At 46.1% G+C, this 23,680-nt stretch overlaps 1 protein-coding gene across 1 annotated transcript in view; it reads left to right on the top strand.

Annotated features, from left to right (window-relative positions):
• The window catches only part of LOC137380971 (VPS10 domain-containing receptor SorCS1-like), a 1,096,116-nt gene that overhangs the window by 933,407 nt on the left and 139,029 nt on the right, over positions 1-23,680 (top strand). The window contains exons 9-13 of the mRNA XM_068053386.1: positions 3,510-3,689; positions 6,186-6,332; positions 11,240-11,342; positions 13,210-13,298; positions 17,092-17,183. Of these exons, the coding sequence (XP_067909487.1) occupies positions 3,510-3,689; positions 6,186-6,332; positions 11,240-11,342; positions 13,210-13,298; positions 17,092-17,183 (611 nt within the window). The remainder of the gene's footprint in view (positions 1-3,509; positions 3,690-6,185; positions 6,333-11,239; positions 11,343-13,209; positions 13,299-17,091; positions 17,184-23,680) is intronic.

Genomic DNA, 23,680 nt, shown 5'->3' with positions numbered 1-23,680 from the left:
ATATCAATAAATATTTTCTTACCAAAACCCCACAGGACTGGAGCCTACATGGGGGTGTAGCACCTGGACCCCCGAAATCAAGGAGGGCAAATTAATTTTTCTTTTAAACAGCCCGCGTCACCATGGTGAACTGGGGCTACAATCTCATGCTTTATGAGGTTGGGAAGTAAGCTACATACAACCCCACCCCCAACAGGAGTCAATCAACCTCTATCCACTTTTCTGATATCATCGGTAGGGGGCTGGGGGATCATGCCACCAGGACAAAGGTCACCACATATGCACCATGTCACCACCACTGGACTGGTCCTCATGGCCTCTTCCCTGACCTTTCAAGCATTGGCGTAGTCCAGCAGCGGGTGTCAGCCCAGCATGACTGCCAGGGAGATACACACACAGCATTCCTGGGGCACTATCGTTAACCATAGCTGAAGAACTGACAGCAAACCTGATTTATTTATTTTTCTATTAGATGGTTCAGATTTCCTTTCTCCTTTTTTTCCTCCTGGTGATCTGCTCTTAGAGTCTGAGCCCTCGATTCTGGTGCCGGATTGAGTGCATTCCTCTGCTCACAATTTCCAGCAACACCAACATCACTTGTCTTCCCCGACTTCCAACGTACAGCCATCCAAGCCCACCAACTGTCCTGCATTCAGTAACAGTCTCTCACCGGATGTAAGGTTGTCCCGCTTCAGGGTATTCATCTCGCCATGTATAGATTGCGCTTTTCTCTTGGATGGAGAGCAAAGGAGAGATCGCTCTGCAGGCCGAGCAATCCCAGCATGCAGAGCAGATGTGAAAGCATGCTATTAAATCTACAGGCCCTGTAATATTAACAGGAGTATTTTGCTGCCAGTATGGTAATGGAATAGCCTTACCTCCACGGCTGTCTCTTGTTTTTTTGTTTTTTCTCATGTGTGGAAGTAAGACGAGAGGAAACCCTTTTAAATCCCACATGACTGGACCACAAAGAAAGGTAGAAAACAAGAAGGTAGAAAAAGAGAGGAAAAGAGAAAGACAATAAGGTGACAAAAGAATACATTGATTCCTCTTAGTCACCCTCTGTTGCCCGCATAAGGGAGGCAGTATCAATGTATTTGTTTCGGGCACAAGCTGATGTCTCAGATGACTGGTGAATGACCGAAAATTGCCATGTCTCAAATGCGCCCAATGTTGATGATCCAGTCGGGTGGGTGGAGCAAGATAATCACTGACAAATGGAACATGAGCAAAGTCTTTTCTAATTCAGCAAAGTTTCCTCTCTCTGACCTTAACCCATCAATCCAGAACTAGATAGAGATATCCCACAACAGGTCATGAGTAAGGGGCAATAAGGAATTCAAATAGGGGAGCAGTACTGGCCCAACTGGCAAGTGGAATACATTCTGTACTCAACAGTTTACCCTTGACCCACCTGTTTATATTGCATAAGAAAGATTAAAAAAAGATTATATTAATGTATCAATTTTATCTCACTGTAAGCTCTGAGGCTATCTTGCTTTTATCTGAAGGCCCACAGCCTTACTACTAACTGCCATGGTAACAGGAACACTTGCTCACTTCACTTTCTTCCTGACACCTGAACCCAAGGAGTAACAGAGATGGAGATCTAAATTCAACACTGTGATAAAATAATTAAGAGATGTGCCCGATTTTAATCGAATGCATTACTGTGGAGACGGCAGATTTAGCGCCTGTTTTCCTCCCTGCCTGATTTTACCCTCCACAGGCAGGTTGAGTTTAAAGCAGGGCTACTCTTTCCAAAGCACTGTCTGAGGTAGTCTGGAGTATAGTCTAAATACTTCAAGTGCCCACAGATGAATAAATTATGCAGAGAAGACTGGTTAACTAAAGTACATGTATTTAATAGTCTATTTCCACCCAGGAGCACAAGAGGGATAGCGCTGAGGATGGTCTCTTTGCACCAACTGAGCTCAGCCATCCAAAGAGAACCACAGTCCCCTCATCAGAACGCCTAAGTGATTTTGTGTTTTTGCTTAAGACACCCTCCCTGGAACTCCATTTTAAATATTAAATACGAATAATATAAAAGCTTAAAGAACTGCAGACTACATAGAAACAGGGACACAGCAGGTAATGAAAGATCCCAACAAGATTATGGTAAACATCACATTAAGGCAATGCTTAGAAAGGAGGATAAAACTGGACAGAAGCAAAATATAGAAAAATGTGTGAGGTACTGATGTGCACAGCAAGGGAGACCCAGCAGAATGTCCCAAGGTTGCTGGTTCAAGCCTATTGTTCACTATGTGTCAGTTGAATGATTGGATCCAGGTCATCGGGGGGAGGGGAAGAACAGGAAGGAGGCCAGACACCTCCCAGAAAGGAGGAAAGAAAAGTAGGCATAGGCCTGGGAACCAGCCGTCCCTCGGCCTGTTCTACTGAAGTTTGATATGTGACTTGAAAATCTTAAAGGGGGATTAAATAATAGAGTTGCAATTAAATGGCATCCTATCACCTTGCTCAGAAACATCACTGAGCAATTCATACACAAAGGATTATTTTCCTTTTGGACGATGGTGATTGTTATCATGCAGGTGACAGAAATTCCACAAACAGCAATGAAATAAACTGCTGATTAATCTGTGTTTGGCGGGTTTGGCTGAGGGAGGAATGTTGTCCAGGAGAACTCACTGCTGAATCTAAACTCATTTACAATAAAAAGGTAGAATTATGCCATGATCGAATACTAATCTATTAATTTCTATTTCATGAAATGCCAGTGTTTGGGGTGAAATGTACTTCTTCACAATTAGGTGTGTTTACAATATGTGCCTCTGTAGTGGGTAGTTTCATCTGCTTGTATGAATTTCGAGGCAGACTGAACCATAGCTTCCTCACCTGGTTTACTCATAAGTACATTGACTGTTTTTATTTGATGCAGAGCTAGAGGTGCAGGGAAGATGTTGGCCACTCAGCTGTCATCGCTTCTCCGGATGAATTATTTCAGGCCAATTATGGCGACCAACCGAGGAAGATCTGCTGTTCCTCGGAGATAATTCTGACTTCGACCCATGGTGTAAAACGGATGATATCGGATTCACTGCCCGTTATATAGCTCTCCTGGCATTCCTTTCTGTTGGCTGCAATGCAAATAAGTATCAGGAGAAATGGAGAATGAGCAGTTGATCCAATATCGCTGGTTTTACACTATTGGCCAAAGAAAATTACCCCCATTGTATCCACACTGCCATTAGTTATGCTTCACATTATAATGACTGCCTGGCTTCTCCTGGCATTCAAACTGTACATTGTGATCTCACAAATCACATTCAGGCACATGCCCAAGCAGGTGGTAAATTTAACCTATAACGCACTAAGTAGTGCCCAATTATTATGGGCCACAAATTAGTCCTGTGTTGATTGGATGGAATGGATTGAGATTTATGCTGCTTACCAACCATGCATTGTGACAGGATCAGGTTGACGAGGGCAATCTCAAAATAACATCAGTGCAACTTAAGCCTATTGCTTTGTTGCCCTGGCAGGATATGCACATTATCAGTACGGACGACAGCCAAGTGTTTGCTGCTGTGCAAGAATGGAATCAAAATGACACGTACAATCTGTATGTGTCTGATGCAAGAGGCGCCTACTTCACTATTGCTTTGGAGAATGTAAAAAGCAGCCGAGGCCCAGAGGGGAATGTTATGATTGACCTTTATGAGGTAATGTAATGTCTGTACTCAACAGTACTCTTTAAGATAAAGGTTTCTCATTTACTGAAACATGACATGAATGAAACGGAATTTTCCAGGCATTTACATAACAAACAGCCAGCTGATACTTTGGCTGCACTATTGCAGTGATCAGTCTGAGAAACGGATTAAATTAGCTAGGCGAGGATCAAATTGTCCCATTTGGAAGTACACTAATGTGTTTGTGGCTGAACACCATAATGGATTTAGTGAATGATGTTGTTTGATTGTATGCATTAAAGTCCAAGCTGAATGTTGTTGGAAAAGAAAACCACCTTTCTATATTATACACCGCAAAATACTTTGTCCTGGACATTTAAAACCAATTGCTTTTTTGGACCGTGGACAGAAAAAGCAATTTTGAAATCTTCAATGGTTACTTAAACCAAATCTGATGTACAGAGATCTCTCCAAACCCTTTAACTCCAGACAAGTACCCGTGTTGAAATATATTTGGGAATTTTCTTTGTGTTTAGTGGAATGGGCCAATCTCTATTAATGCTGTCTCTGTAGATTCCCCATTACACCCCCCTCCTCCCACAAGTTCTGACTTTCTCTCAGCTCCATGTATCACGATATAAGCGTACTGAAATGATTGCTTCGTGTCCAAGATTCCACAGGAGGAATTGAGGGGAGACTCTGTGTCAGGGTGGAACATTCACCTGCTCACTAGTTGCACAACGGACCCCATCCCAAATTCCGGAGTCAGCTTATATGGAAAGGTGCCTGTGCCACGAGTAGTCTTGTGGCCTTTCTAGGTTTATGAAGTTTTTAGATGCATTTAATAGGCAGCTAGGTAAAAACATGAGGGAGAATGAACAGCAGGTTATGCTCATAGGGTGAGATGAAGAGGGGTAGAAGGAAGCTTATGTGAAACATAACCATGGCATGGACTAGTTGGGCTGTATAGCCTGTTCTGTGCTGTATATTCCATATAGTATGCTTGGGACACCCATAAAGATGTCAATAAGGGACCTCACTCTTTTTTAGGGACCTTTCAAAAAAAATTTTGGGCCTGTTCTGCTCAAATGTTTGATTCTATAAGCGGCCAAGTAAAACTAGTCTTTGCGTGCAGCCGGTCTATGATCGTTCTGTGGCCACTATCCGCGAAGGATGTTATTCCTTCCATTCCCTGTATGCTGTCTGGATCAACTCCTCATTAACAAGACAGGATGTAAACTCCCTCTGCTTGCTCCCATTGCAAATGTACATTGTAGTGTAAGCAAATGAGGTAGAACAGGTGGGAATTTTTTTCTACAGATGGCAGAATGCCTCCTGTTCCGCCTCTTTTAGTGTCATCCAGCAGATGTTTCAGTGGAGAAGAGGGCCAGAGACACAGCATAACCCAAATGCCAACCCTCTCACTCACTTCAAAATAAAGGAACACAGCAAGATGTCATTGAATGGGGAAAGAGCTCAATGAAAGAGTTAAATGGATTGGTCCTGTTCCTGGGCTCCTATGAGACAAAGTACCAGAGTCAAAATGTGAGCTGCTTCTTAACTGATCTCTGTACAAACCTATGCCGTATTTAATTAACAACAATTAGGCTTTGCAGCCTTATGAACATACAAAAGTGTTGGAGAGGCGAAAGAACAACTGATCCCTCCAGCTTGTCCCATATAGTCGTGAAGCCATCAGGATATGCACACTCGCTATTCGCCCAGAGCTGTGTAATTTCCTGGGAGAGCCAAGAAACCAGACATAAACCAAGGCCAATTAGGGAAAAATAAATCTTGAAAATTACTCTCCGACCCCCCCACTTAGTGGATTGAAACTAGTCTAGGAGATCAAGGTGGCGGGGAGCTATGTTACAGGGTACTTACCTCTTGTACACGGTAATCTCCTCAGCCAGAGGCAGGTTTAGCTCTTTCTTTTATAGTGATATAGAATGAACCAGCATTCACCACACAAGCTGGTGACCTGCTCCACAGGTCCACACACCAAAGAGCAACAGAACATTATGCGTTACAACTTCCTGTCTTGAAAGAATGACACATTGCCTCACTGTGAGCAGCACTGAGGACGATCTGAGGAAGATCATTTATAACAGTAACAGGGGGTGCCTGTTCAATCTAATCAAAGGCAAAATTAGGACTCATTTCAGGGAGTTCTTCACACGGAAAGTGATGAAGATATAGAATGAAATTGCAGTTAAGACAGTGAAAATAAAAAGTCTGGATTCCCGTCAGAAACAACTGGACTGTACATTCCTTCTAGAATTGGCAGGCTAGATAGGCGGAGTGGCCATTCATATCCACAGGCATCTTGTAAACGAATAATGGTTCCAACCTTTTTATAATTAATTGCCACAAACAGGTCATTGAGGAAGGTTAGTTCAATTAAGGAAGGAATATCGGAGCCTCAGGAGATGAGTCAACATCACATAAACCTTAAAATGAAATGTCTTGGATATTGTTAAAAGCTATTTCTGTTGATGGTATTTCAATTGTAACCATTTTTCCTAGGTAGCAGGGATAAAGGGAATGTTCTTGGCTAACAAAAAGGTACAAAAACAGGTCAAGACCTTCATCACTTACAACAAAGGACGAGACTGGCGACTGCTGGAGGCTCCCAGCACAGACCTGAGAGGCAATGACATTCGCTGTCTTCTGGTAAGCAACCATGGAAGGTGCCTCACCCTTATCCTTGTGTCATTTTATTTAGGAATTCTATTCCTTTAAAAGGTGTTTTTAAAATCGATATTCTGAACTAATGTAGGCAAAGGAAGTAATGATGAGAGGCTAAGCATCATGATCAATATGATCTTGTAGTCAATTGGAGCGGCATAAAACAAAAGAGCAGAGGGTCAAAGTTAATTGCATGTTTATTGACATTTTGACTGCCCTTGTAACTTTTTAAAATAAAAATCAGAAAATCTTTATTGTCTCTCACTCAACATTAATTGACATTTCAATGCAATGGTGCTGATTTCACCCACCAACAGAAGCACTAAGGTGAGACTTCTGGTCTCAAAGCTGGAAATTAATTGAGTTAAATTGTCTTTGCCTCAGCCCTGAGCAGTAGGATGAATGATACCTTTGAGATGGACAAGCGTTCAGGCGAGTAGGACACGCTATAGTTTAATCTGATACAATCTCCTAAAAGCCTCCAGTGTCTCTAAAATGAATAATTCTTTACTAAATTCACTTGTTCTGCTAAAGTTTGGCAAATTGATTTATTCATTATTTATTTATTGCCTTTTGAGAAAGATGAATGCATTTCCTTTTGCAGAGTTTAAAGAGCATGGGTTTCAGGGATTGGATTTTGGTACTTAGCGATATGCTAATCCAAATGTTTGCAGTTCAGCAGTCAATAATCCCTTTAGTTGGTGCTCTTCTACATATTGTGACTCATAATGCATCTGATGGATGAACCAAGTAGAAATCTTTTACTTATTCCTATTACTTGGGTAACTTCTCCGAAATAACCATTTAGGGCAATCTACTGATCCCAATATCATTGGACCCTAATCTGACCCACTAATCCTTCAATGCACTAGATCAACCCCAGTTTCCCCGAAATACACTCTATATAAATTTCGCTGCTCTCCATTTTCCCATTAATCATTGAAATCTATTTGTGCCAGCTACCATTCAATGAAATCTATCTACCTCAGTAACGCCATGGGCTGCATTTTACCATCCCTCTAGGGACGGGTTGGGAGGTGTGGGTGGTCCATAAAATGGTGAGGGAAGGCAGGGCGTGGAATACCCGTCACCTTGGCATTTTACCAGTGGCAGGCAAGGTGGAGGAAGGCCCCTGCCCAGAGGCCAATTGAGCCACTAAAGACCAATTGAGGGCCTCTTCCCATTGCCGCATTCTACCAGCAGTGGGTGGGTCCTCCAGCGCATGGGCAGACCGCTTAGTGAACCCTGGCAGCCCCCCTGCGAGCTTGGGGGTGGGTGGGGTCCTCCTAATCGGGCACCCTGAGACCATGGAGGGCCCCCTGGCAGCATGGCCACCTCTGTGGCAACAGCCTCCCCACTGCCCTCACCAACCCCTCCCTTCTACCCTCGCCGGGGCCTGCTTGACTGGCTCCAGCAACTCCAGACCCCACTTACTGGTTCTGAGGGCGGCGTGCTCCCATGGCATCCTCCCTGCCAGGTGCCGTCCCAGCAATGGCCACGTCTCCTGGTGGCACTGCTGAGACTGCTGAGCTACTGGCCCTCCGATTGGTCGGCAGCACCTGGGGACAGGCGGGTGGCTGTCCTTCAAAGGGACAACAGGCCCAACAGCAACTAATTAGTTGCCGGACGGCCGAAAAATACAGCCTGGGGGGTCCAAACAAACAGCTGAGATGGGGTTGCCCTCGGCTTTGGGGCCCGTTGTCGGTGCCCGTCTCTCCGACTAAATTCCGGTCATATTATTATCCAGTCATACCTTCAATGTACCCTATCCCACCCAGTAACTATACCAAATACCCTAGCTAACCCAATAACTCTTCAATGCACCCTACATACCCAGCAAACAATCTGTACCCTGCCTAAACCTGTACCTTTTCAGTGTATTGCCTTTCCCAGTAATTCATCAATAATACCCTACCTACTTCAGTGCCCCTTAGTCTATAAAATGCTCTATTTTGTTCAGTTCTCTTTAATCTGAAAATGCTAATCTAAAACTAGGGATATGTTCATTCACCGCGCCCCCCTCCCCCCCCCCACGATGTCTCATTTTCCTCCACGATGCCCCATTCATCCCCAGCAATGTCCAATTCAGCCTCCTCCCCACTGCATTGTCTGACTCCACCCACCTTCCCCCATGCGAAGTTGGACTTGTCTGCCATCCACTCTCCAGCTCCTTTCCTGCCCAATAGACAGTCTGTCAATCGTTCGGGCAGAAAACCCGTTGAAAACATTTAAATTAGGTCCAGCCATTAAATTCAGCAGGACCTGCAGGAAACATGCACTTTGGAATTCCTACCTGCAATTCCTCGCCACCCGGTCTATTGTCTTTTTCCAGCTCCAAGTTATTATCAGGTTCTATGTGTAAACAGGAAAGCTATTTTAATAGGCAGCTTTTTATTTAATTCATTTTTTCATGGGATGTGGGCATCGCTGGCCAGGCCAGCATTTATTGCCCATCCCTAATTGCCCTTCAGAAGGTGGTGGTGAGCTGCCTTCTTGAACTGCTGCAGTCTTTGCGAGGTAAGTACACCCACAGTGTTGTTAGGAAGGGAGTTCCAGGATTTTGACCCAGCAACGGTGACCGAACGGCGATATAGTTCCAAGTCAGGATGGTGTGTGACTTGGAGGGGAACTTGCAGGTGGTGATGTTCCCATGCATCTGCTGCCCTTGTCCTTCTAGGTGGTAGAGGTCTTGGGTTTGAAAGATGCTGCCTGAGTAGCCTTGGTGCGTTGCTGCAGTGCATCTTATAGATGGTACACACTGCTGCCACTGTGCGTCGGTGGTGGAGGGAGTGAATGTTTGTGGATAGTGTGCCAATCAAGTGGGCTGCTTTGTCCTGGATGGTGTCGAGCTTCTTGAGTGTTGTTGGAGCTGTACCCATCCAGGCAAGTGGAGAGTATTCCATCACACTCCTGACTTGTGGCTTGTAGATGGTGGACAGGCTTTGGGGAGCCAGGAGGTGAGTTACTTGACGCAGGATTCCTAGCCTCTGACCTGCTCTTGTCGCCATGGTATTTATATGGCTACTCCAGTTCAGTTTCTGGTCAATGGTAACCTCCAGGATGTTGATAGTGAGGGATTCAGTGATCATAATGCCATTGAATGTCAAGAGGAGATGGTTGGATTCTCTCTTGTTGGAGATGATCATTGCCTGGCACTTGTGAGGTGCAAACTCAAGGCCTATTCGGTTCTGCAAATGTAACCCTAGCTGAGCCCGACAGAATCACATCCGACCCGGCCCGAGTCCTTTGACTTTTTTTCCCGCACCCAACCCGACCCAACCACTGGAATAAAGTTGATTATTTTGAAGAGGTTGTGCTCTTCCTTGCATGGAATCGCTCACTGCAGACTAGTGTGCAGTCCGGATGCACGTTTCCCGCCTTGACGTCCTGGCTGTCAATGTGTCCGACCCGGCCCGGTTCGACCCGACCCGAGCCCGAATGCTGGACCCAGAAGAGCGACCCGACCCGACCCGAACACGACACATGTCGTCAGGCCTGGTCAGGTTCGGGTCGGGTAGCCATGCTCGAGTGCAAATGTTATTTGTCACTTATTAGCCCAATCCTGGATATTGTCCAGGTGTTGTTGCATTTCTACACGGACTGCTTCAGTATCTGAGGAGTCGCGAATGGTGCTGGACATTGAACCAACCAAATATAAATTAAGAATATGCAAGCAACTTATAAATATGTATTACTCATTTCAAACTATTTACTTGCAATCTGCCTACAATAAAAACAAATGCAAGATTGGAGGATGCCCCCAGCTAATTTCCTTGTATGAGGAAAATGACTGGCTGCCAACTTGAAAATGGCCCTGCTAAGAATGACTAATACGAATTGCCAAGGAACTGTATTAACCCCCAAAAAGAACAAGTTACAGTGTTGAGTCATGGAGATAGTGTCGCGTTCGGGTTTAATAAAAGAAGAGAAAGTGTTGAATACAACTTTAAAATCAGAGTTCATGGCTATGCTGCATGCAGTGAAAAAAAAATCCAGGTTACTATAACAACTGTGACTACTTTTCAAACGGAACACAATGGCTGTAAAGCACTTTGAGATGTCTGGGGACCTGAAAGGCCCTTTATGAAAGCAAGTTCTTTTTTCTTTTAGTAATGGTTATTTAAATGTAAAGCCTACATTTTTTATGAACATATTTCAGGCAATCTTGTCTTTGGTTGGCATCAGAGAGACAATCTCTTCCTAAATCAGTGGTGGGAGATTTTCTGTGGTGGGCTACGCTGGTGAACTTTACTCTGCCTTGCCTCCAAAGAGAATTTCTAATATGGAGGCCAAAGGGCTGACAAGGGCAGGGCATTGTCACAGTAACATGCAAATTATGGAAAATAGAATCTTTTTTTCTCATCTACTTGGAACAATAGCATAAATTCCATCTCTCTCTGCCTTTACATGGACTTTGGATATGAGGGCAATGATGTCATTGTTTGTAGCAATGATACCATCACCTCATTCTAAGTGCCAGAGGCTGGATTCCCTTAGAAAATTCATCTGAAGCGACTGTTCAAAGCACAATGTAGAGCCACAACTAACCTCTGCACTTCTTCTCACTGCACTGGAGCTAAATCACAAAGGAATAAAGCGCACCATTAAACACATCATCTTTACAACTTGGTCAAATTAATTTTTAATGTGCAGTGCAAACAGAATACATTACGGAGGATTGTGAGGTATGAGTTCTATCCCACTTGATATCAATCAAATCCCATGGATCTCTCTATCATGGAGAATGTAACCCTGTTTAGAAACACTGTGAAAATTACGGATGCTCACGTCTTAAAAGTTCCAGATTTTTTCAGTAGCATTGTACATATTTGTGACTTTGAAGTTCCTCGGTTGGTTTGAATCATACTGAAACCCTTCCTTCCTGTTTGCAGCCATATTGCTCACTGAATCTACACCTGAATGTGGCACAGAACCCCTATACGTCAGGAAATATAGGCAGCAAGGACTCTGCACCTGGTATCATCGTAGCTTCAGGTATTGAATGCATTCAAAGCTCAATAAGGAGACAGTACATTTTTCTTCAGCCTTCCTGGAAAGATTTATTTTGTGCTCTCCAAGTTGCATTTATATAGCTCCTTCTTGTTGGTAGGGCATGAAGTATAACTACAGGAGTCAGTGCTGGAAAACAGAACACCTTTGCACCTCATATAAGCATCTGCACTCTCTGGCAGTTTAAAGTAGGGCAAGGGCTACTTCTTCATTGCCCAAACAAAATGCTGTCCTCCCCTCTTCTACTGCAGTGGTGTCTGTTTGTTTGGGAGCATTCCTTTGAAGGTTTGGCAGCCATCTATCACATGGACAGTGAAAACTCTCACCGGGTTTCCAAACTAGTGATCTCCTCAAGTTTAATTCACTAGATAGAGCTCAGAGCCAAGAAGAGCAGCAATTTTTTTTCACTTCCCTAGCCTCTTGGTGCTCAGCTCAATTGTTGGGTCCCTACTGCATCCCAGCTGAGATCAACCAACTTAGTTCAGCCTTCTTACCCTTGTCCAGTTCAGGAATGCACCAATCTAGCATTAGGAAGCTCTCCTTGAAAACGCAACTGAACATGTATGTTGCAACACCCCTGTTTATCATTTCAGCCATCCTTGGGATGTTAATTGGTATTTTTGAAAGTTATTTGCTCCCCACAACATTTGCCAATTGAGATATGAGCTGGAGAAGGCTTATTGAGAGGCAGGTGACCTATTCTGCAAGTGCATCACCAATTTTCATAGCTCCACTGTTGGCGGTCGTGCCCTCAGCTGCCTAAGCCCTAAGCTCTGAAATTCTCTCTGGAATTCCGTCTCTTCTCCTTTAAGATGCTCCTTAAAACCTACCTCTTTGACCAAGCTTTTGGTCACCTGTCCTAATATCTCCTTATGTGGCTTGGTAACAGATTTTGTCTGATAACACTCCTGTTGGAAAAACATTGGGATGATTTACTACACTGAAGGCGCTATGTAAATTCAGGTTGTTGTTGCTACACTTGGACCACCCAGTAGGAGTTGCACTAGAACTGCTTGAGGCAATTCACACACAAAGAAGTTTCCCCTCCTTTGCCCTGTCAGAAAATGTTTAGTTTTCGCTTTGCTACTCTCCCTAACTGGCCTGGAACTTGTTCTATGGGACACACTGAAAATGAACTTGTTTTCTAATAACCCTTTGGCTCAGAAATGGTTTATTTTTCCACAGGGAAGCCAGATAAAATGCGCTCTCTGTAAAAAAATTATTACAATGAGTCTCAAATGCAAATTTTAACTACCAGCAGGTTTGCAGCTGGAAGCCTCTGGTTTCAGTTAGTTTCCCGCCTGCCCAAGACACCGTGAGGCAAACTTTAATCGGCAGGCCTCATTGACATTCCGCTAATTCACCGGAATAGGCAGGAAGGGGTGAGTAGTTGCTGCCAGCCTCTGGAAAATGGTGTGGCCCTTGGACATTCGCTGGCAGCAGGTAATTGTGGCGGGAGGCACATCTTGCAGTAGGTGCCAGGGTGATTCTGGGCAAGGGAAGGCCTAAAATTTCGTTGTTTAGACCTTCACTGCCCCAGAAGAGAACCCCAGGTAATTATTTTTCACTTCCCAGTGAAACTTTCAAGCTGACAAGTTTTGAGTGGGATTTGCCATTATAGTGGCGTTTATAACACGCATATCAAAAAAGAAGAGATGTATTACTTCAAGATGGGGAGGGAATTGACACTTTGGGAGGTCCTGAGTGGTGAAAAGTGATATATAACTGCAAGTTTTTCTTTCCTTCTTTTGTGCCTGTATTTTTGAGGTCATTCAGTTGTAGCCTTGGGTTGGTATCGAAACTATTATGAGATAATCATGGCTGATCCCTAGCGGTTTTGCTTGAATTTCAGGCAACATCGGCACCGAGCTAATAACAGATGAGGAAAGTCACACTGGCGGCATGTTTATCTCATCAGATGGAGGAAACACTTGGAGACAGGTAATAGCAGTGAGGAGACAGTGTAGAGGAATAGGTTCTGTTCATTATCAGGGCCAGACTCACAATAGCTTAGCTAACTAAGGAAGTAGTTAATTGCAGAGTACAGGCTAGAAGAGCCCAGGATCAATTCCAGCATTTGTTGATTTCAGCTGTGGTAGGCTGCCACAATTTAGCCTCTGTGCTGGCAGTCACTTTACACACAACCCGAAACAAAGTAATGAAATAAATAACCAGTTAATCTGCTTTGGTGGTGTGAGTTGTAAGAGCAATATTGCCCAGGACACTGGAGGGACCTTCTTTCTTTTTGTCGAGGGGGCCTTTATTTCCCCAGGCCCCTTTTAATGTATCTTCAGTATTCAATAAATAACTGAGAATGTCATTTTAATTTGTGTTTTATTTTTAATAAAGTTATTTATTTAATACTGAAGAGAGGGAGGAAACCTCTTGCTCTTTATTGTATAGTGTCGCAGGATCTTTTACACCCACATGAACAGACAGACTTGGTTTACTGTCTCATCCAAAAGACAACACATCTTTAACAATCCTGAGCTCCTTCAATACTGCAGTGAATTGTCAGCCTAAATTACATGCTTAAATCCGAGAGTAGGGTTTGAACCTACACTCTCCTGGTTCAGGAGAGCTAACCTACTGTTGACATACTTATCGATGGCTAAAAATAAAGGTTTGTCTCTACATTTTCATGCAGACAGTGTGCCTTTAAGTAAAATGAGCCTCGGTTGTTCCCAGTAAACACATGTCCATGGCATGAAGTCTGTACTCAATAATAACCTTATCATCACTAATCTCTCCCTGTGATTCACAGAGTCTATAGGATAGAAACAGTGGTGTCATGATGGTGTCATTGTGTTTATAAACGAGACTCATACGACCAGCAGCAATATCTCATCTTGCAGTCAATTCACTAAATTTCTACCAATAAAAAAAAAATCACTTTCATGTTCAAGAGAATATTGAGTTCAGCAATAGCAAAAATAAACTTTTTGGAGGTTTTCTGATAAATAATTCAACAACAATTTTCTACGCACTGACAGTGTGATAAAATCAGATGGCAAGAGAGTTGCTGAAAATCATGTATTCATGGGAGATTTCTACAGAGTAAAAAAAAGAGGAATGCAATTAACAAATATTACAAATGTGGATGCCAGCAGCCTATTCAAGCCAAGCTGTTACTCAAAGTGATAGGCTCCAGAAAAAAGAATTTTGACTGCTTCTACCTCAGTACAAAAACAATCCTAGAAGGAGCTTCCTTGACGGATTAGTGGCCAGATGTGGTCTGATACAAACCAGAAGTTCAATTCGGGGGATAGAAATTTGTCTCAGGCATCAGTGCTATACAGATGGTATCACATTGACCATCCGTTATGTGCTCCGGACAATATTTTGTTTCGTTGACTTCCATTACTGCCCCTGGAAAATTTCTACCTCCAGTCCACGCTGAATTAACTGATATCCCAGCAGGAATTTTAGAATTTGACATTAGTTATCTATGGATTCCCATACTATGGATTTCTACTCAGAGATTCCTGCTGGAATATCAGGTCGGACAAGATGGGGTTTAGCTCCGGAGCTCCTTGCCATCAAGTGCCCAGAGGTGGCCCTGAAAACTGATCACTTAAGCAAGAGAGCTGCTGGCACCTTTTGCACTTCAGTGACAGTCAGCACCTTCACGAGAAAGGGAGAGGGATTTGGGAATCACATGCTGACCGCGCTTGCTGGCAAAGCGAGGTTGAATGCCAGGCCGCTGTGATGCTGATTGGAGCCCGGAGACAGCTTCTGGGGGTGGGGGGAGTGTGGGAGATGGAAGACAAGGCTGGGTGGGAGCCAGCAGTGACCTGCAGGATTCTTGTCACAGCAGGAGGAGCACTGCTGCTCCTCTTGGTTCCATATTGGGTTTAAAAAGTTTGTAACAAAGATTAAAGTCAAAATTGTACCTGTTCTTTGGTGACTTTCACTGGCCAGGCCACTGTGGAACTGCAAAGAAAAACTAGTCAGGGCTCACATGGGGCAAGGTCCACTAGGTCGTTGACCCCTTTCCCAAATTGGACCTAAATCAAACTTAAGGTCTCTTATTAAAATCCTGAAGGGGTCAAATGTCTGTTTATGACTGTTGCCACGGATGCCTCTAAAGTGCCCATTGGACATGTTTCCAACATATATTGGACCCAGGTCCCCTCATTGTCTACACAGAGAACAGGCCACAACAAGGTCTAATTGCGTCACCAATGTGTCAGTTTACGTTGTCGATTTAACCTCCTGGGAGAAACCATGGGCAGTACTACCAAGATGAGAAAATGCTGTTCAGTCTCACCCTAACACCTAAAGCTAAATTGCACACTGAAATCTCCAGAACATTAACCTCCATTTCTTTTTTAACCTTGACTGGTTGCATTTCATCGCTAACCTTCTCAACTCACTACCTCCACAAGTTGAGGGAAGGCCAGTTTGATGCGATTGAAGGCTGGAGTGTTTTTCCTCCTGCTTAGCAATATGACTAAGCCTTGCCTCCATTAGCAGCCATTGCAATCCATAGAGAATTGGGTCATCTGTGTCAATATTTATGCCTATTTATTGTGTCTATTTAACAACAGTTCCTGCATTTCAGGGTAATTAATTGTGAGAAACACTTTGAGGCATTTCAACATGATGAACAGTTGTCTAAGTGGGAGTAATTTTAGATCCATCAAACCCACTTAAGCAAATATTCATCCAGTTCCTGACATTTAGTTACTTTTAATGTGCAACCGTTCTTATTCTCTACTGTGTTGAAGAATTTTTAGAAAATAAATGATTATTAAAAGCATTTTGGGAAAAGAAATCATTTGACATGGAAGGAAAAATGGGGATTATCATTCAAAAATATCGGAGTCTAGGAATGCCTTGTCTGTCCTCAGATGGAGTAGCAAAATTGGGAGGATAAATGGTCTGTTTCTGTGCTCTTATCACTCTATCATTTGGTATAAGAGGGAAGGTAGGCATGTTGGCGAGGCTTAGCTGACATAAATTGGGCAGCATTTTTGTTTATGAACTACATTTGCCGCACAGCCCATCAATTTCTGTGAAATCAAGAACCCTGTGAAATATATCACTGTATAACAGACAGGCATTGATGAATTTCACAGTTTATTCAGCACTTCACAGACTCTGCATAACAAATGTAGCCCATGAAAAAGGTACCACCCCCAGACAATGCAACAGTACTAATGAAGACTGAGTTTACCCGGACTGTTAAACAAGAAGGAAACTGCTTACTAGATCTTATAGGACAGTTTCACTGTAGCTGAGCAGTATGGGTAGCCTATGCTTCCATTTGTGATGGAACTGACACTCAAGTTGTAGCAGTTTTGGGCCGTTTATGATGAACCCAATACTCTTAATGGGCAGCTGTGAATACTGTTCAGGGGGAAAATTCCCCTTGTGCTGTTTGTGTAATCAGGTTGTGTCAATCTTTTTTAAAATAGAGGTGATTTGGTTAGACGTAAGGGCACAGAAGATGCCTCGCTCTATCAGTAGAAAACTGCTCCTTGCTCCTTGCATTTGTAACTCACTGTAAAAGTTCCCAGCTGACCTTATTGAAGGGGTAAATTCCAAAAAGGTGCACCAACTTCGATAAGGTTGTGCAGATTTCCAGAGTTTGTAAGAATGAGCTTTGACTGTGCAGGTTAAAATAGTTCCAGTCTGATTTGTTAATGTTGTCCCTGTATTTTTCTTTCACTTTAAACCAATGATTATCTGAATGACACTGATCTCTTTGTGTTTTCCCTCCCAACCCCAGGTTTTTGAAGAGGAGCACAGCATTCTATTCCTGGATCAGGGAGGTGCACTCGTGGCCATTAAGCACACACCTCAGCCAATCCGGCATCTGTGGTAATTGTTCCTCTGCGAATTGTCCTGGCTGCTGGGGGAGCTGGCAAGGCTACAGTAATGAGGGGGATGATCCCTGTCTGGGCTGCTGTTCCCTGTTCTATGAATGACCTGCAGGAAACGTGCACACTCATCAGGCATTCATTAGTAGGAATGTTCCAGATGTAATCTAAACATAGATGGAATTAAAGGGCCACCCTGACAAATATCTTTGGCATTTTAAAAAATGATAAGTTTCTTATCACCAGAGGTATCTTTACCTCCTCGCTGTTGATGGATAGGAATTCCATTTGTTGTGGGATGGCAGACAAGAACTTTGCATTGGCTTAGAAGCCTATCTGGAGCCACCAAATTCCTGGAAAACACAATCCCCCTCAGAATGTTCTTAACCCACAGGAGTCTCCTCCAAGGCATCCTGTACTCTGACCTCCTTTATGTTCCTCCCACACAGCAGATACTTGCATACTCTAGCACTCCTGCCACTCCTGCCACATCCTCATTCTCAGTTCTTCCAGATCATGTATCTTTCCCCCCACCTTTCCTACAACCCATGACCCCTATTCCCAATAGGTCCAAACCCTAGGATACCCCTCACAACACTCCCAACCCACATGGCCCATTGCTACTAGATGTGCTTCCTACACTTCAATGGCTTATTTATGTGCAGTTTGGAATGTCTTCCATTTGTATTGATTGTGTCATTACATGGCATAAAGGTCCGACCATTATAAAACTGCCTTTATAGTAAGCAACACCACAAAATATCCAGTTGTATTTTAAAAACTTTGGAGAAAGTAATTTGAACAAAAATTACTCTCAAAAGGCTTTTCTCTCCTTTAAATGATGTTGTTACAAACTGTAACACAGAGATGTTACCACAGTATTCTTTTCCATTTTAGTTGCAAATTATATATGATATCTCTGTTACTTATATAGCATTATTGCAATACATGTTTAGAAGCTGAGGGTAGTGATGTCCTTTTTGAAGGAAGAGATTAAAAATTGTCAATGTTAAATACTTACTCTGAGGTGTGTACCGGGGAGTTAGCTTCTTGTCAAAGAGTCTGGAAGTGTTTTTGTCTTTGGCTGTTTGTGGGAGATTGAAGTAAGGTGAGCGGAAGCTTATGTGGATCATAAACACTGGCATAGATGTGTTGGGCCTGACAACCTGTTTCTGTGCAGTAAATTCTATATTGTTAACCAATCTCATTTGGAACAGTGACTTGATGACAGTGGGTATTTGAAACCTGAACGGTAGATCTTCACAATGATCTTCCATCCTATTGTGGGTGGTCATGTCATGGCATGATATAAAAATATCAGATGGCTTGAAAAGTGGCAACAGAAAGAGAAACTGAGAAGAGCTTTGGAAGAGCCAGTGCAAATCGAGCCACAAAGGCCAATACACAATTTGCTCTCAGTTCACTGTGGGCAGCGTTAAGCCCAGTTATTGTGAGGTCCCCTCTGAGATGTCTCCTTTGGAACATAGTGGTTTCTCACTGTCATTCTCAAATCTTATCCAACAACACTATGGGGACGGAGGGGGTATGTCAGGTTAGTGGTGATGTTACTGGACTAGTAGTCCAGAGGCCTAGCCTAATGATCCAGAGACATAGGCGGGAATTTTACGCCCCTCAAACAAGTGGGCTGGTGGCAGGGGGGGAGTAAAATTGAGTGGGAGGCCAGGGGTGGAGTTGGAGTGCTGTTCCCAACCCCCCTCCCATCCCCATTGCCAATTTACGTGGGGCGACGGCAGTGAGAAATGGCCCACCCGCCCCAGGCCAATCAAGGCCCTTAAGTGGCCAATTAACTGGCACTTAAGGGCCTCTGCCCGACGCCACGGGTATTTTACCCTTGGCTGGCAGGCGGCTGAGGTCTCAAAAGCCCCACCTGGTGAAGCCGTCTTGCGGACTGGGGAGGGGGCCCTCCTGATTGGGCACCCTGTACCCCACGGAGGGCCACCCCCGAAGCCCAACTGCCCCCAACACACACCTCCCTTGCCTCACCAGGGGCTGACTGATTGTCCTCGGCGAGGCCCTAAAAACTTACCTTTTTTCTGGAGCTGTCCTTCATCTTTGTCCGATGGCTGGGTGTAGTCCCAGCAGTGGCCACCATTCCCGATGGCGCTGCTGGGACTAAGAGATGCCAACCCGTTGATTGGTTGGCAGCTCCATTAGGCGGGACTTCCTGCCTCAAGGAGGTGGAGGTCCCACCCAAGACCAATTAAGGGCCTGGGGAACGTAAAATCTTGTCTGGCTCCCCAGGCTCAGCAGAGTCGGGCTAGCCATCGACTTTTCAGCCGGTGGACGGGGGCTCCCCACCCAATGAAAAATTCCGGTCATGAGTTCACATCCCACCACAGCGGCTGGGGGAATTTTAATTCAGTTAATTATATAAATCTACAATAAAAAGCTAGTCTCAGTAATAGTGACCATGAAACCATTGGATTGTCGTTAAAAGCCCATCTGATCATTTAGGGAAGGAAATCAGCCATCCTTACCTCATCTGGCCTATAAGTGACTCAATGTAAATATTCTCAAGGGCAATTATGGATGGCCCATTAATGCTGGCTTGCCGGCAATGTCCACATCTCATAAATGAATTTTTTTTTTTAAAGTACCTTTATCACATGGACTGGGGCAAATCAAGAAGGCAGCTCACCACCACCTTCTCAAGGGCAATTAGTTTAGAGATACAGCACTGAAACAGGCCCTTCGGCCCACCGAGTCTGTGCCAACCATCAACCACCCATTTATACTAATCCTACACTAATTCCATATTCCTACCACATCCCCACCTGTCCCTATATTTCCCTACCACCTACATATACTAGGGGCAATTTATAATGGCCAATTTACCTATTAGGGATGAGCAATAAATGTTGACCTTGTGAGTGACATCCACATCCCTAGACTAACTACTTCAAAAAATCATAAAGGATTCGCCTCACTGCTTCCCTCTGCATTACCTCGGGTATTGCTAGCAGAATGACAATATTAATGATTCCACCCTAACCAGTAGCAAATTGCACTGTTAATCGAAGCTGCCTATGGTCGTTTCAGATTACCCTCCATTTAATGGCAGTGATTATGTACTGAATATTTATGCAGTCATGGCCTGATCAATGTAGAATTGAGCTGCCAAGAAATTCGAGCCTTCAATCTGGATGATGCTTAGGACTGGAGCTCTGTCAGCTGCACTGAAAAGAAACATGTTTGTTTTGCCAATTTTTGCCTTTGCAGCCTTTTTGATCATTAATTCTGTGGCGGTCTGAACAAAAGACAGAAGGCAAGCAAGCAAAACACATTTTCTCCCAGTTTTTCACCCCAATTCCTGAAGGTACTGACCCATGTTGGGGTACAGATCTATGGGCACTGGCTGCCCTCTTAACCCTTGCCGAAAGGAGCTTTATTCAGGTGATGCTCTGGATAATGAGTGTCAATCGCCTATTCACCACGGAGTACATCACAGCTGAGTCTGATCCTGCCCTCAAGCATATTTTCATCAAGAGTCACAGGATCATCATCAGCAGCAGGAATCCTGGTGGATTTTACCCCTCACTCGACCAGAAGGAACGAGAACAATTAATTGGTTAATCTTTACTCTGGCACTGACTTGTACTGGAATACAGTTCCGCAGGCATTGCCAGTCACCGACCATGTCCCAGTGGTACTCGCGTGTGAGACGAGACACTGAGTGTTGGCGAACGATTTCACCCTTAAATTGATGGCCATACATGGAGAGACCAGCATTAACTGAGGAAATGGGGAAGGGGAGTCCAGAATTGTGTCTGATGGAGGGGGGAGAAGAGCCAGCACTGACTGAGGGAGGAGGGAGGAGAGACCAGCATTGACTGAGGGAGGAGGGAGGAGAGTCCAGCATTGACTGAGGGAGGGGGGAGGAGTGTCCAGCACTGACTGAGGGAGGGGGAAGGAGAGACCAGCATTGACTGAGGGAGGGGGGAGGAGAGTACAGCACTGACTGAGGGAGGGGGAGGAGAGTCCAACACTGACTGAGGGAGGGGGGGAGGAGAGTCCAGCATTGACTGAGGGAGGGGGAGGAGAGTCCAACACTGACTGAGGGAGGGGGGAGAAGAGCCAGCACTGACTGAGGGAGGGGGAGGAGAGTCCAACACTGACTGAGGGAGGGGGGAGAAGAGCCAGCACTAACTGAAGGAGGGGGAAGGAGAGTCCAGCATTGACTGAGGGAGGGGGAGGAGAGTCCAACACTGACTGAGGGAGGGGGAGGAGAGTCCAGCACTGACTGAGGGAGGGGGAGGAGAGTCCAACACTGACTGAGGGAGGGGGGGAGGAGAGTCCAGCATTGACTGAGGGAGGGGGAGGAGAGTCCAACACTGACTGAGGGAGGGGGGAGAAGAGCCAGCACTGACTGAGGGAGGGGGGGAGGAGAGTCCAGCATTGACTGAGGGAGGGGGAGGAGAGTCCAACACTGACTGAGGGAGGGGGAAGGAGAGTACAGCACTGACTGAGGGAGGGGGAGGAGAGTCCAACACTGACTGAGGGAGGGGGAGGAGAGTCCAGCACTGACTGAGGGAGGGGGAGGAGAGTCCAGCATTGACTGAGGGAGGGGGAGGAGAGTCCAACACTGACTGAGGGAGGGGGGAGAAGAGCCAGCACTGACTGAGGGAGGGGGGGAGGAGAGTCCAGCATTGACTGAGGGAGGGGGAGGAGAGTCCAACACTGACTGAGGGAGGGGGAAGGAGAGTACAGCACTGACTGAGGGAGGGGGGAGAAGAGCCAGCACTGACTGAGGGAGGGGGGAGAAGTGTCCAGCACTAACTGAAGGAGGGGGAAGGAGAGTCCAGCATTGACTGAGGGAGGGGGAGGAGAGTCCAGCACTGACTGAGGGAGGGGGGAGGAGAGTCCAGCACTGACTGAGGGAGGGGGGAGGAGTGTCCAGCACTAACTGAGGGAGGGGGAAGGAGAGTCCAGCACTGACTGAGGGAGGGGGGAGGAGAGTCCAGCATAGACTGAGGGGGGAGGAGAGTCCAGCATTGACTGAGGGAGGGGGGAGGAGAGTCCAGCACTGACTGAGGGAGGGGGGAGGAGGGTCAAGCACTGACTGAGGGAGGGGGGAGGAAAGTCCAGCACTGACTGAGGGAAGGGGGAGGAGTGTCCAGCACTGACTGAGGGAGGGGGGAGGAGGGTGAAGCACTGACTGAGGGAGGGGGGAGGAGTGTCCAGCACTGACTGAGGGAGGGGGGAGGAGTGTCCAGCACTAACTGAGGGAGGGGAGAGGAGTCCAGCACTGACTGAGAGAGGGGGGAGGAGTGTCCAGCACTAACTGAGGGAGGGGGGAGGAGAGTCCAGCATTGACTGAGGGAGGGGGAGGAGAGTCCAGCACTGACTGAGGGAGGGCGGAGGAGAGTCCAGCACTGACTGAGGGAGGGGGGAGAAGAGCCAGCACTGACTGAGGGAGGGGGGAGGAGTGTCCAGCACTAACTGAGGGAGGGGGGAGGAGTGTCCAGCACTGACTGAGGGAGGGGGGAGGAGAGTCCAGCACTGACTGAGGGAGGGGGGAGAAGAGCCAGCACTGACTGAGGGAGGGGGGAGGAGTGTCCAGCACTAACTGAGGGAGGGGGAAGGAGAGTCCAGCATTGACTGAGGGAGGGGGAGGAGAGTCCAGCACTGACTGAGGGAGGGGGGAGGAGTGTCCAGCACTGACTGAGGGAGGGGGGAGGAGTGTCCAGCACTGACTGAGGGAGGGGGGAGGAGTGTCCAGCACTAACTGAGGGAGGGGGAAGGAGAGTCCAGCATTGACTGAGGGAGGGGGAGGAGAGTCCAGCACTGACTGAGGGAGGGGGGAGGAGAGTCCAGCACTGACTGAGGGAGGGGGGAGGAGTGTCCAGCACTGACTGAGGGAGGGGGGAGGAGTGTCCAGCACTGACTGAGGGAGGGGGGAGGAGTGTCCAGCACTGACTGAGGGAGGGGGAAGGAGAGTCCAGCATTGACTGAGGGAGGGGGAGGAGAGTCCAGCACTGACTGAGGGAGGGGGGAGGAGAGTCCAGCACTGACTGAGGGAGGGGGGAGGAGAGTCCAGCACCGACTGAGGGAGGGGGGAGGAGAGTCCAGCACTGACTGAGGGAGGGGATGGAGATTCCAGCACTGACTGAGGGAGCGGGCAGGAGAGTCCAGCTTTGACTGAGGGAGGGGGGAGGAGAGTCCAGCATAGACTGAGGGAGGGGGAAGGAGAGTCCAGCACTGACTGAGGGAGGGGGGAGGAGAGTCCAGCATTGACTGAGGGAGGGGGAGGAGAGTCCAGCGCTGACTGAGGGAGGGGGAGGAGAGTCCAGCGCTGACTGAGGGAGGGGGGAGGAGAGTCCAGCACAGACTGAGGTAGGTGGAGGAGAGTCCAGCGCTGACTGAGGGAGGGGGGAGGAGAGTCCAGCATTGACTGAGGGAGGGGGGCGGCGAGTCCAGCATTGACTGAGGGAATGGGAGGAGAGTCCAGCACTGACTGAGGGAGGGGGAGAAGAGTCA

This window comes from Heterodontus francisci, chromosome 20 (assembly GCF_036365525.1).
Source record: "Heterodontus francisci isolate sHetFra1 chromosome 20, sHetFra1.hap1, whole genome shotgun sequence".
NCBI lineage: Eukaryota > Metazoa > Chordata > Chondrichthyes > Heterodontiformes > Heterodontidae > Heterodontus > Heterodontus francisci.
This window is presented reverse-complemented; position numbering and strand designations above follow the sequence as displayed.